The sequence below is a fragment of the Harpia harpyja genome, chromosome Z, assembly GCF_026419915.1.
Source record: "Harpia harpyja isolate bHarHar1 chromosome Z, bHarHar1 primary haplotype, whole genome shotgun sequence".
NCBI classification, from domain to species: Eukaryota; Metazoa; Chordata; class Aves; order Accipitriformes; family Accipitridae; genus Harpia; species Harpia harpyja.
The window spans coordinates 21856825-21872037 of record NC_068969.1 but is presented as its reverse complement, the minus strand read 5'-3'; the positions used below and the strand labels follow the sequence as shown (position 1 = coordinate 21872037).

The following is a 15213-nucleotide window of genomic DNA, read 5'->3' as shown; positions in this document are numbered from 1 at the left end:
AGATTGATATGATATTAAGGAGATATACCTCCTCTTTTGTGGAGTACATATGCACCGCCATTTTAATTGCAACACCACACACAATTGGGTATACTGTCAACTTATCTTCAGGAGCGGCTGGGGTTAATTTAGTGAAAAAAATAAATTAGAAGATGACATGTTATAGCTGATAAGGTCACTTGTCAGGCAAATATGAATTCGATATCTATTGCATAAATGACTACATTTTCTCTGGCCTAGAGCAAACTCTTTGTGTTTTGCAAAACCACAAATGTTTACAAGAAAGACGCAGAGAAAACTCTTTTATTTCTACTTTGTTCAGTGTAAAGCACAATAAATCTAATTAGAAACAGTAGTTGGAGCTATAATGTTATATTCTGATTTAAGTTGTATTATATCATCAGTGATTTCAGTAGCTTTAGACTAATATGACTGAAATATGAATCTGATTAATGCTCAACAAGATGTTACTAGAGATTAACCCCTGCAGTTTTTTTCACATTGCCTGTACCGGTATACATTTTTTTATAAGCTGTAGTAAAAGTAATCAATCATCAAAAACTATTTGGCATAAGTGTATGAAGTGAGCCAATATTAGAGGATGAAGAAATTGCATTCCATAAATCACTTTCATGTTGGTGGGAAGGCCATCGAAGCACGTGAGTCAAAGTTTGGATAGATTTTACTCTAACCTACAAAGTCATTTTCCAGGGTGAGTTCAGGGCACAGTCAATGAGATGGAGTCTGTACTGCGGTTTGGGAGGAGTGGCAGCCTGGATATCTGTCGGGGCAATGAAACAATATAAACAAAAATCTGTCCAAGAGCACACAGCAATTCAGCAAAGGGGAAACCGATTCTGAAGGACAGTGTTCTCTGCTTTTATAACATGCTTCTATTTTCCAAGGCAATTCTCCCAAATGATAATGAGCTTTGCATCTGCTTTTAAGGAAATCCAGTGGCAAACAATACACCCATACACGAGATCAATGCATACAAATAACCTACCGTGCAACAAAGCTCAGTAATGATGCCGAAGAACCTGAGCTCCTGCCTGTCTGAGAGAGCCTTCCTCCATCAGATACATGGCTGCTGATAGAGCTGGGAGAGGACAGGGAAGACAACATCTCCCACATGGGCTGGAAAAAAGGAAGGTGAAGCTGCTAACAGAGAGATCCTGCAGTGGGCAGGCACTGCCAGCAACACCAGGGGCTCTGGGTGACATTTGCAGGAGGTGAGCGGTGACTGCGGACCAGTCTGCGTACGCCTGTAACACCACCGGTAACTGCAGCTTTCTTGGTATTGTCTGCCTCGGTCCCAAATGCAAATGAACTAATGAGGATGCAGAAATCAAGTTTTACCTAACTATGGCACTGGTGTGCACATGTAAAGTACGCGTGTGTGCACGTGTGTGCGCAGAACAGCTCCAGCATAACAATTTCAGTAAAAATATCTGCTACCTTTTTACACACCAGTAAAATGATTACAGGATGAATTGCACAGAAATAAACAGTGTTTCTCATTTTCCTGGATCTGTATGACATGTTTGCAATATACAGTGTGTCAGACGTCCTATCACTAAAAAAGAATCATACTTACTCCAGACATATATCAATAAGCCCCGAAGCCATTAACGCGAGTTTTCACTCATGACTCAAGGATGACCTTTTTGTGTCTTCTGTTTTTTGGGGAGCAAAAGTGAATAATGTTCCCACACAAATAATGAAGTGATGTTGCTTATTCAGAGAAAATGTTATCCCAAGAAATAGTATGATAGATCTGATCTTATAGACAATCGTTCTGTGAGGAGAAGATATTTTAAAGCTATGGTGACTTTCCTTGCTGATATCTTGAATACTTGGATCACTTCAGTAATCTTTCACTTTTTGCTGCAAACCCTCCTTCTTCTTCTGTGCCCACTTTGGAACCATCAAGTACAATTATTCTATCTCTAAGGACTTCCAGGCCTGCAGTGAAAGGTGCATTTGTCATTACAAAAATATCTTTGTCCATGAGAACTTTTCATTCCTACCAACAGCAGTTCACACCACAGCAAAGCTCACAGGAGCCTTGATTAAAAGACCTGACTTACGTAAGTAGAAATGAATGACTTACAGGTAATTATAGAGGGCTGAAAAGCAGGAGCATGATGTTTGGAGCTAAACAATGTCACAGATAGTGCCTTAATTAGCAGCAAAAGTGATTTAGCAGAGTAATATTCTAATACCAATTCAATTGCTACAAATTATTAATAACAATAAGCACAGAATAACCAAGATCCACTAACAATGAGATGCAATATCTGTCAGAGGAAAACATAGTGCCCCTTTAATAATGAGATTGTAATTAGAATAAAACAATAAAGCATATATTAATATTGAACAAAGGACAAAATACCATGGTATTATGCTATGCAGGAGGAAAAACAAAAATCCTCTTGCCAAAATTCTAAAAGCATCTAAAAATCAAATATGTAAAAGTAAAGGCATAGAGATTAGGATTAAAGTCTGTAAATTTACCTCTTGCTGCAAGCCTGGTAGGACTTTAGACAGCTTTCTCTTTAGGCTGCCCTACTAGGACAAGGATTGTCACCTCCAGGTGGACCTTGCACAGAGAGAGGGAAGCAGAGAGACCCAGAGAAGTGGGGGCTGCAGGTCTCCTGTGTGTCTGAAGTCTACCTCCACATTCAGAAGTGTCCCTCTTACTTGCTCCCCTCTCAGCTCCTGCAGAAGAAGCCCTAGAGAGCCTTATCTCTGTTTGGATACTAATTATGATAACGATGCCATCAGCTAGAGCAATTACTAACATAAATCCTGAAATGGTAGGTGTAGGTTTTTTCTCCAGTTCCTGAAACTGTGTAATTCCATCAGAATTAAACATTGCTTTTAGCTTTTTTTTTTTTTTTTTTTTTTAGAGTTTAACCCTAAAGTTTAATGAAAGAATATAGAAAATGGGAGTTCTGGAGGATGAAAAACAAATGCAAGGTAAATAAAAAGAATCTATTTGCATTCTTATTTGATGGTTCAGGACTATAATCTAGTCTTATGGAAAACGTGTACTTGGCCTGTGATTTTGACTGTGTTTGGAGCTGAGAGTGCCAAAACTAGGAAAACTATAGGATCTGAATGTAATAAGACCAATGAGAGGACTGTTTTACAGATGGTACAGATGTAATAGCTTCAGTCAAAGAACGGTTCATCGCTATCTCAGATATTTTCATTCATCCAGCCCCTACACATGGCCCCGCTAGACTAATCCATCCATATTTTTCTCAAATTACAGATCAGCATGTGTCTCAGAGCTGGCTTCCCATACACACACCAGCAAGCAATTTTAGTGGTAATCACAAGAGTTTCTCTTCCAGATAGTCATGAAAAAATGCCTCACATCCCTAAGAGGTTTATTTTTGTAATGTAGGCATGATAACCACAGCCTAAATAATACTGTGTGGTTTGAAATCACTCTGTGAGCTCAAACTCTGTGACAACCACATTTTCTGTCCCAGGCAAGTGCCAACGGTAATAATAATAAAAAAAAAAGATTTTGTATGGAAATCTTTTTTTGCTGCCAAGAGATTGGAGGAGAAACAGATTTTTGAAAACCCCAGTTACAACGATTGTGGTAGCAAGCTTTCCCCAGGAATGTCAAGTAGGTATGAATGCAGTGAATTCCAAGAAGTTTTCAATGTTAATTTCTGCTCAACAAGAAACACACACACATAAACAGCGATCAATAGTCGCTAAATGAAAAAGAAGTAGCAAATCGATAACTAGAGACGTTTTATTTTCAAGCTTCTGCAAACAATGGAAGGGATGATCAGTCTGTGATTACGTGGAAGTAGCAGATACTGTTTCAGCTCTTAAAAGTTAGTGGGCAAGGTCTTCACCCATGTCAGTGTGTGCAGATCTGCTGGATGGGAATATTAAACCGCATGGAAATTTGATCTGGGTTCCCATTTCTAAGTAAAGCAGATTTAATCATTTTTTTGCATTTCCAATGTCTGTTTTCTGAAAACAAATTAAATCCTTCTCATTCTTACTATCCACTTACATCACTTTTCTGCTAGTGGAAAGTTACAGACTACAGCTGGGTTTCTCTTCGTGTAGGACATGTCTATCATTCTCACCATAATAAAATCTCAGGTTTCACATGCCAGTGCTTTAATTGAGGCATTGCTTGTGAAGATAAAAAGAGAATGGATTTGACTATTAAACCTCAAGGGAATCCCTGTCGGTAACTATTTGATCACCATAACAGTATGTCAGATAAAGATGCAGCAGCCGCAATTCTGAAATGGAGGATCTCAAAATCCAGCCCTCTGGTTTTAGTTTAACATTCATAAACGAAGTACCCTGCTCTAATAATGACCTCCCTCTGCAAAACGATGTCTTAAAAGTTGGCTTAAAGGTTAGCTTGTTATAGAAGTGAGAGATCAAACATAGGCTGTGGGCTTCTTTCTGAAGGTCTCTAGGTGTGAACAAAATCAATGAAGGACACTAGGGTCAGGGAAAAGTCCTGTGCAATGTGGGAGGCTACAGCAGATGACCAGTTTCAGCTTGTTTTGTGCTCACATGTAACTGATCTGGAGTTTTGGCAGCAGGCTCCCCACCAAATATTTATATTAACTGGAAGAATTGTGTTCAATTACATTTTACTTAAAAACAATAGTGTGCTTCAGTAAACTATTTCAGTGATATATTATTGTGTAGTCTTAAGTTTAATTTTTTTATACTTAAATTTTCTATTACTGGCAATAGAAAATGCTCAAAATATTTTAAGTGCTTAATCACCTGCTAATTTCAGCTTCTTGGCAGTGATGATAAAGTGCAATTGAATTTTCTCTGAAGCTGTTGCGAACAAAAAATGAAAAAAATCTGAATTACTTCTAAAGTACAGGGATGTTATTTTACAGTTAATAAGCCTTTCATACAGAGAGATGAAATTACTTGATATGAAACAGAGAGAAACCATGTAAAATTCACAGTACAGAAAAAATCCTTTTTTTTTAATGTAAAGTAACTAATTGAAGAGATGAGGAAGTAGTAATTATTTAAACCACTATAAAAATGGGTTAGGCCTTTCAGACTATGGAAAAGACTTATACACTAGAGCCATATAGAAAACATAAAAATGTAGTAATGACTTCCATGAATTCTAGTATGCTCCACTTCAGGAACTGTAAATAACATCTTTCTGACAGCTAAATTAATGCAACCTAAAATTTGAAAGTGCACCCTCAAAGAAGCATCTGAGCTCTAACCTCTTTTTCACCATATGTCTGTGCACTTGAGGGAATTCAAAAAAGACAATTTTCCTGGAAATTAAGTGTAATAAAGATGAGTCTTCTGTAATATGAGTCTAGCCCATGTTATACAATATTAAATGATTATCATTCCCTGTATCCAGCAGACCAGTGCGATGTGGTATGGTATACTTGGGAAATGTGACAGCGATACACTCTCTTGCCCGCTCAGAATAAAGACTTCTTAGGAAGTGGGTTTATGTCTGTTTAGTGAAAAACTGCAAAACCCCTTATATTCACTAAATATAATAGTTGAGGCTTTCAGAAATGCAGAGCTTTGCCCTAATTCTTGCCTTTTCAAAGCAAGCGATAAGGCTGCCATTGCAATTTGTGGAGGCATAAAAACACCAGTGCCGAGTCCTCACAGTCACCGGCTAATTGCTACTAATGTAGGTTGTCACTTCTTTATTGAAGTTATTATCATTGCTGCATTGTCATTTCTTTCTTCATGTGCTTCATGATCATAGCAGCTGAAGCCACAAACTGGTGTGAATATATCCCTCTTTGAATTGAGTATTGAAGGAAATAGTTAACTTAAACTCCACGGTGCTTTGTAACATCCTCCAGTTCAAGTGACCGGCAAGTGGTAGAGCCAGAAATTGCTCACAGGCTTCCTGAGCACCGGTCCTCTCTGTCACGAGAGGATTCGTCCTTTATGTTGCCTTGCACTGAGGACAGAGATTCACGTTTCTCACATACTGGCTTATTTTGTCTGGGTTTTGCCCTTGAGTTAGAAACAGTTCATGGTTCTGATAAGAGACAGGAAATGGAAGTAGTGAAATTGCTTGTTCTCCTTCTTAAAATTAAATACGGAGGGACCAGAGCTGTGTAAGCCCTTCCAGAAATGAACAGGGGCAGAGCAGCACACTCGCTGCTACTCACCCACTCTCCAGTGTAAGCAATATTTGGGATAATATTTTCCAAAAGTGATGTCTGCAAAACTGGGTGGTGGATTAGAAAAATACCTTATTTTCCCTTCCTATTGTGATGTTTTTCCTCTATCTTGCCCATGTTCTCATGTCTTTTTTGATAATACTATTTTTCCTGCTAAAACAAAAAGTGTCAGGTCCTGGTTTTGTATCTGAGCGTATGTGTGGCAGTTCCTGGAGTACTAGCTTTCAGCTGGGATGTCACTGGCCCATGACAGACCCGGACAATCGATCCATTACATGTAAGGGGAAAACAAATGAGGTACCAGAGGAAGAGGAGAGTGAAGGCCACACCTGAGAGACCTTCTCTCCCATCTCTCACTGCCTCCAGGTGGTGGAGAAGGAGATTGTTCCATTAGGAAAACACCTCCCTGGGACAGTGTCTTCCTTCAGCAGTCAAAGCAGGATCCCCCGGAGCACCCCAGTTGGCTATGAAGGAGAATGAAGCTGTGGTGCAATTAGCAAAATCTTTAGGAAGTCTTTCTAAGAACAGAAATCAGGTAAAACCTGTTAACGTCAGACCAAAGTAACTAAATAATTTCATAGCCCAGCCTCTCTGTGGCTCTCACCACCACTCTTTCGGCCACCCCAGCACTGCATCTTCAGGGCATTAGGCTCTCTCTTCTGCTGGCTTTGTTGTACCAGAGTATGTTTGTTGTTCACTGATGTTGGGAAATGAGCTGAACCACGTGGCACCCCATAAAATGGAAAGAAAGGTTTTTCTTTAAATGTCACTTTTCACTCTCCCGAGAAGGTCATTGCGTTACCAGTCATCCTCTCCTGCCAGATGCTTGGAAGTCATTTACAGAAATACAGCTTTCAGGGTCACCGTTTCCCAAAGTCGTGAAAACTTCCATGTTATCCAAGGCAGACCTAATTATTATCATTCTCTGACTCATCAGTGGGTCTCCAAATGCCTCTGGTTGTTCAGAGAAGCCTTAACATTTCCAGGCTGGACTAGTTCATCTCCACAGTTCGCTGTTAGAAATAGCAAAGATGTCACTTGTCTTAGAATATATGGTCTGCTGTTCCATTCCTAAAGGTGCTGTTATGCTAACAATAAATCTGCAAGAGTCTGCAGGCAGAGTGTGGGATGTGATGTATTCAATATTCATCATGCTGTGACCCAAAGGAGTATCAGGACACTTTACATCATGAAATTTCTCTCTCTAATTTAGCAGTTTCAAAATGACGGCCCAAAATACAGCCCGGGAGGTTGCAGTTGCATCTTCAATTGAATTTAAGCCAATAAGCCAAAGGACTGTGTAAAAATACAGTTACTGCCTCATTTCCAAAACAAAGGTTCAGACTAGCTGGTTTGGCTTTAAATATTTATATTGTCTATAGCTAATTTTAAGAGCCTGATAGCTTTTACTGACATTTTCCTTTTTCCTCATCTTTAACCCTGAAAAACCCATTTGCTTCTGTGATGGGGTCAAGACCATCAGCAGAGCAAAGGACAGTTGCAAAGGCCATCTCTGTATGGAAGACTGCATGTATTTATTTGAAGGGCAGAAGCCACCAGGAATCAGATAAAAGAGGGGTCATGACAGCCCTTAGGATTGGGAGGGACACAGAAAATTTGGATAAGCTGTCCAGGAGGAAGACAGAAACTGCAGAAATAATGAGAAGATAACTCTCCTCCTCTTCCTGAACAGTAAAGAGCCCCAGAGAATTGGAAGAAGGAAGCAGGGAAACTCAGATATTTGCAGTGAAACTGGTGCCAAAGTAGGACTGTACATAACGTGCTGTGTAGGGAGCTACCAACAGACTTGTTTTTTCCCCCAGTATCATATACTTAGGTCAGCCATTGCAAAAATCAAGCTGCGCCTGTTTCTCTTCTCACCTAAGATCTGCAACGTGTATTTATCCTGTATTCCTAAACTGGATAGTAGAAAAGGTTGGGAGAATGGCTTTTGCAACGTATTTATGATCAAATTATTCTTCGCATTGCAGCATTGTACAGAATCCATAAATCCTTATTGACAGAGGAGAGAATAGAGGGACGAGAGAGACAGATAGATGTGGTACCTGTTGTTGCATGGGCAACCTGCTGCAGACCCAGGTCTGGCACCCATTTCCAAATAGCCGTCTAAGGTGCATCTGATGGATGCTGAAGACAGCTTCCTCTCTCAATATGATATTGCTGGCAGCCAGCCTTGCACAACAGCTCCAGAGGAAGGAGCATGAGCTAGGAGCAGCCACAGGAGGAAAACTTGAGACGGTTTTGGTGTGAAGAAACATTTTATTTCCTGAGCGCTTTGGACGCTTTACTGTTCATATCAGCTTCTCAAAATTCTGTCTAGATCTTTAATCCAGAAAGTGAGTGCTCTTTCTTAGCATATTAATATCAGGCAATGTTTAAATTTCAACAATAGTGTAAGGAGATGGTTATCATGCATCCTTATAACGAGTACACAGAATTTAAAGTAATGATCTCAGAGTTTATCTTCAACACCCTTCTTGCCTCTGGTGCTCTGCTTAGATCAGATTATCTCATTTAAATAGCAATGGGTTATAAAAAAAAGTCTAATCTGTTCCCTCACTGTGTCACTGTGCGTGCATACATTACTTTATTTTACTTTATCCCCTAAGGCACTTGCAAGAAAACCCCAAAGACCCTTGTTGAGTTATATAAAAAAGCTCTGCTGGAAAATAAGAGTTGGAGGGAATATTACTCTTTCCATGATCTTTCCATATAGAGAGAATATAGAGAGTAGTTTCATTTTTGAGTAATTGAATTACCATTTGGGGGGTGTGGGGGTGGTAATAATATTTAGCTCTGCTGTACAGCATATTTAATCCTTAGATTTAAACTTCATTTATAGGTCAATATAATTTTCATTCTACATGCCTGTAGAACTGAGGTAGAAACAAGGAAGAAATGACTGACCAACGTCTTCTAACCACCCAAATTTCCTTTCAAGCCGCAGCCCACAAGACTGCTCTGCTCAGCATCATGACTAGTTCCTAATTTTCCCACTCAGTTGTATTACTCCTAAATTGATGCCAACCATCCATATAATAAATCAAAGAAGTTTTGCCCATAACTGCAGGTTTGACTATTACCATCAAGCATATTTCAGGATGCCATGTAGTGAAAATCAGCAATAGCTCCACCAAAATCAACGGAGTTAATTTATACCCAAGTATAAATTAACTTATCTCAGTGAAGTCAGTGGGAACTTTTGCTATTCCTTTAATTGGCTGTAGGATCAGGACAAAGGTGCAGTTGTGATCTGGTCTCGGTGCCTGGGAATACGGAACATTTAAATTTTTATCTTTTGTTAAGTCTTCAAAAAACTGAACATGTTAACGTAAAAGTGAACTCCTAGTATCTTTTAACTCAGTTGGCCCAGGATACTGGTCTCATTAAAAGATGATCCTCCAGCAAGAAAGATGAAGATGACAAAAAGTTTGAAAAATGAAAGCTTTGTGGAAAGAAGTGAAGGAAAAGGCTATATTTGGAAATACAAAACAAGGGTGTAAAAATATCTTGTCCATCACCAAGCTCCTCCAGTGATTCATATTCCAGGATCACCATCTATTTCACAAATGCTAAAAGCAACCAAGAAATTATAGAGGAATCCTGTACTCTAAAAGATTGGTACAAGTCCTTTACTTAGACTAGTAAAGAAGGAAATGATCTGTGAGAAGTAGCCAAGAGGGCTGATAGATGCTGTGTCAGTGCAGTGGGCAATTAAAGGGAAGATTGGGGTCCTAAACAGGTTGTTGTTGTGTTTCGTTCAGCATATCTGGGCCTAAACGAGCAATTGCTTGCTTGAAATCTCTACAAATATTTTAATATGAAGTCCTTAACATGTTGGCTGTTTGTTACTGAAATAGGCACTTAGTATTGATTTAACAGAAAGTGTGATCCTGAGATTTACATTTTTACCTGGAATCTATTAGATAAAATATTATCTAGCTTAATTTAAATCGTATTTTACAATACTACTGAAGTCTGCACTCTGCTTCTCTTTCTTCATTTCAAACAGCTGCTGATTCATGCACTACATAATTAATTTAAGTATCATTTGAGGTTACTTTAATACAATTTCCTCGTAAGTACATGAGTAACATCTCAGCTATTTAGAGTTCAATACATTAATTGTAGACAAAAGTCAGTTGTCATGGTTTCTATCACAGACGAGTGTGAAGGGTCAGTTCATCCCCAAATTCATTATAACCTCAAAGAGTTCAGTTACCATTTTGTGTCTGTTTTTAGACGAGTCTATAATGAGTCACATGAGTTAATCCCATTTGTATGGTTTTATGAAGCAGGATTGTCAAGTTATATGCTTTCAATTAGAAGAAAGGTTCAAAAAAAGGAATGAACTCAGAATACCAAACCCTCACTGTGAACAATGCCCAGCCAGGCAGAAAAGAACATTTTATCTTACAATATGTTAGCGACCTGTTGATATTTTAATTAAGCACAAGGGATATTCAAGAAGGAGAATGGAAGAAAGCAGTCCTGCTTCCTCCAACCACGCTTTGTCCTCTGAATACAAGCTGAGGACTGCTAGGATGCCAAGCATCGTGAGGGTCGGGTGAGGGTCTATCATCATGCCAACTGGAGGCAAAGAAGGAACATTTGCATTTGCTTTGGGCATTAAGCAAGATTTTCTTTCATTTTTGGTGTTTATGTTTGGTAGTCCTTATGATTCTTACCTATTCATAAATGAATGCTTTTATTTGTCTTTAAGTTAAATGTGGTTTAAAGACACTTTACTAGAATGGAGGCATGTGAAGGGTATGATACTAAGTGTGGAATCGAAACCATCCATGCAACACCCCCATACACCTCACTAAATTGTTCTGGTTTTTAATTGAGCACCATTTGCTGGCTTGGGGGTTAGTTATGCTGCAGCTAAGAAATGTCTTTCATGTGCATGTTGTTAGCCAAGTAACAATTGTACTTTTTCCTCAGTGTTACAGTTTAGAATATTTTTAAAAGCTATTACCTGGAGTACAGCTTTCTTATGATCTTGAAACGTGTTTTCCTGGTTCAAAGGCAGCACCTTGTGTTGCTTAAAATTAAAGCACGTCGTAATGAAAAGCTCCTTAGTCACTTGTTCATGCGAATAAGTAGTTAGTTTTGGCAATTGCTTCTCCTTTCTAGAAGAATTATGATACTGATACAGATTTATCAATCACAAACACTAATAGTGGAACATTTTACCTGTGCTGCAGCTCATGAATGGCAGCAGACTTATTAGTTTCCATAGCAACACCATCTCCACTTTCCAAGGTCAAAAATTCCTCCCATCCAATCAGTGGAAAGTAAAGTGTGTCTTCCTGTGACTACCTTGATATTCTGTAAAAACAGGAAGAGATATTGGGTAATTAAAGTACAGATTTGAAATAAATACCCCAATTTTCCCTGTGTAAAATCATGTTCTGCTGCACTATTTGAAGACTCAGACACTAAAAATGCAATAAATAGTCTAGATAGGATCATCCCAGCACAAAAATAATTCCCAAATGACACAAAGCTGGAAACGAGATCAATGAAAAGCATACATAATGTTTGAGACCCATCCATCCACTCCATCCACTCCATGTGGCATAGAGATCACTTGCACGGGAATGAGTTTCTCCAAGTAAGAAAACAAAATCTGCCTGTGGTCCATTTGCCAAACGGTGCTGGCTTAGAACAAACCCAGGAGTCTTCTTGACTCCTAAATGTTCATCACACTTTATGATGTTTCTTGCTCTATAGTGGTCTGCCTTCTGACCCCAGAAAGGATCCTTTGGTGAATGTATTGCAACACAAGCTGTTACTGATGCAAAATGGTAGATCTCATATGGGAGGAGAGGACAATACAATGTCATACATACACTACATAAAAAAAAAAAAACCACCAAACTTTTTTGTGTTAAGGTTTATTCTTCAGAAATGAAACATTCACCCGTAAGGATTTACATAACAATTTGCTTTAATTTCCTTTGACATTTCAGTCAACATATGATGAATTAAACAAGGAAAAAAAGTATCTGTTTGGCCTATACTCCCAAAGGACAAACTAGTAATTTACTGTTGGGAATCAGTTCATAAAGCAGCTGAAACCAGAAAACACTTAATAAAATAGGTTTACAAAATCATAAAATCATTCTAAACCTTTTAAGTGCTAAAAATTTTCCACCGAGAAATTACATTCATGATCCACACTTACGGATCCATATTCTCTTCTCACTTGTCTCATTTTTCTCACCAGTGTGAAAAGATATCATACAGGGTTGCCCTGAAACTTGTTGCTGATATGAGTGAGAGGTGTTTTTTAGAAAAGTAAGAAATTCAACTCTTGTGGAAGTCATCCCACTTCTATGAGGGACCTAATTCTGTTCATAGCTTTTTATAAACTTCACCTAAAAATTGTAGGTGGTCTCAGGGGAAACACATATAAACCTGGTGCACCACTGCTAGTTGCCATTTCAGGTGGGGAATGGTCAAACCTTGGCAAGGATGGAAAAAGCAGAGTTTCTTTTAATCTTTTGTGAGGTCCTACTTCAGACACATCTGAGGTCTACCAAAGCACTTCTGCATCATTTAAAAGTATAAATGGCTTGAGCTGTTTAAAAAAAGGAAATTGAAGTTTGGATAATTCTGTCAAAGTAGAAACAGAAGAAGGAGCTGGATGGTACCTTTATATATCAGTCCTGCCCCAAGCAACAGTAACTGCACCTAAAATATCCTCAGTAAATATTTGCCTATCATGTTTCAAAGACCTATGGCGATTTAAGTCGTTCTGTAACTTCCTCAGGAAACCTTGACAATGTTGTTAGCTTAAAAGTTATTCCTAACATTGGCTATAAATGCCTTTATTTGTCTGCTGTCAATGGACAGGGACATTTCTCTCTATACCTTTTGCATGTTTGAAGAATATTAGTATGTTTTATATTAGAGGATGCCTTTTTTGTTTTTCCTGAGTCATTGTTGTATCATCTCTTCTCATTTTTGTCTCCTCTGGATTATTTCAGCATAGCTGGCATTTTTCTACAAGCACGCTGCCCAGCTATGGGCACAGTCCTCCAGCTGTGGCAGAGCGATGATGAAAAGCCATTTGCTATTTACACATTCCTAAATGAGGTTTTTTATTTTTTTAAATACTTGCATTCAGCTCAGGTTCCACTCTAACCCCTTCATTAAACTGCCTGCCTGTACTGAAGGTGTGCATTGATTATTTCTACTTAAGTGTGAAACCTTGTACTTTTCTGTATTGAATTGCATCATATTTATTTCACACCCTTTCTCTTGTTTGTCAATATTTGTCTTGAAGCTGGTGTACACATCTCTGATATTTAAGACAAAGAAAAACCAACTTACCTTTTTTCCCCTGTCCTTCCTAAACAGAATGTATCCTTTCAGATCAAAAAGTAAGTTAGAATTTTAATTATTTACTAAGATTTCATGTTAATTCCTCCTCTATTAATCTTGTGACTCTGACTCCCTGCCTTCCCCTGTGGCCCAGTTTTACCTTGTTTTCTAACTCGAGGTTATCAGGAGGGATCTGTTGCCTGCAGGAAGATTCCCTAAACAATCTCAACCTGCGCGTCCAGCAATGCCACTGGGTGAGGAGGCTCCAATTGCCCCTTCACTGACAAAGCAGCTTGCTGGGTGCCAGTGTTCTCTGTTAGTATTGGTAGGTAACAACCAATATTTGTCTAGGGTTTATCCTCTTTTGGTGAAGTTATTGCAATGAATTTTGCACATTCCCATGTGTTTTCTTGGCATTTCTATTTGCATTCACCTCCTGTGCTGGGCATTTTTCTGCGGTTGTTCTTCTTGACACGGACAGAGAGCATTTCCCAGCGCTGCCTACTCTGGTCCCACCCAACTCCTTTCCCTCAAGATCTCTCAAGCACATCCTCTTTCTGGTCATTACACATTCACTGTGTGAGTTATTTTGTGCAGATCACCTGAAATCCCTTTTAAAGGTGCGAGAGTTGCCAAAGGCATTTATGTCTCAAAAGGAAAAGGACTTAAACCCTCCAAAGTTACTCATGTGCTTCCCAGGGGGAATATTCTGAACAACAAAAAATCACCAAGAAAAGCCAATTAACTGACCAGATCCTTCCTTTTCCAAGATACTTGCCCTTTCTTGCAAGGACAGATCCTTCTGAAAAACTCCCTGCTTTCTATTCTCCTCTCATTGGATTACACATGAGTCTTTTGAAACCAAGAAGCAAGTACCTGCTGCTGCCAATATCCAAAATATATACCCAAGCCTCTTTGTATTCATATAACGTATTGATCAATCCTCAGAACTGTAATTCTCCTGCTTCTAAGATTACAAATTATGGGGCATTATTGTAAATATATATATACACACACACACACATTTCCTTTAAGTAACCCAACTGTTTTACTTATTTCACTCTGACAAACACAAGGACCTAACTGGCAAGCAGGCACTTAATAATTTTTACAACGTCTTTCCAACAGCAGCTTCCATGGGATTATTTACTGTCAAACTAAATCAAGAATAAATGAAAAAACTGAAATATTTATAGCATAAGAAAAATCTGGTTCAGACTAGAAATCCCAGACTGGCATTAAATCAAGAAATGTAACAAGATAAATTGTGCCATCATACTCTTTGTTTTCTGGATGTACCGCTATCACTTATTCTAATTGTTATGCCACAGTTTGAACAGTCGGTCTAGATAGATAGATGGAAAACAAAGTATGTTAAATATGATCATGGCGGAAACATTACATTTTCCCCTAAAAATACTGATTGCGTGTCCATTTGTCAACAGTATGTAATTTATACAAATATGTTTGTTACAGAAGTAGTCAGCATCATTTTTTGTTGTTTTCCCATTAGAGAGAACAAGTCTGTAGGAAAGGGCTCAATCCTCAGATATTTTTTAGCTGTCACTTTTTCTTCTTATCTGGGGGGGAAGGAAAGATATCTGCTCCTGAGACACCCAAATGCGACACGTGGGACATACAGGAGTAGAGATGAGGTGAATAG

The 15213-nt window shown here is 38.7% G+C and overlaps 1 protein-coding gene across 4 annotated transcripts in view; it reads right to left on the bottom strand.

Annotated features, from left to right (window-relative positions):
* The window catches only part of CNTN6 (contactin 6), a 150768-nt gene that overhangs the window by 107077 nt on the left and 28478 nt on the right, over positions 1-15213 (bottom strand). For all 4 annotated transcript variants that reach the window (XM_052778388.1, XM_052778389.1, XM_052778391.1 and 1 more), the window contains exon 2: positions 11415-11549. In XM_052778388.1, the coding sequence (XP_052634348.1) occupies positions 11415-11469 (55 nt within the window). In that variant the 5' untranslated portion in view covers positions 11470-11549. The remainder of the gene's footprint in view (positions 1-11414; positions 11550-15213) is intronic.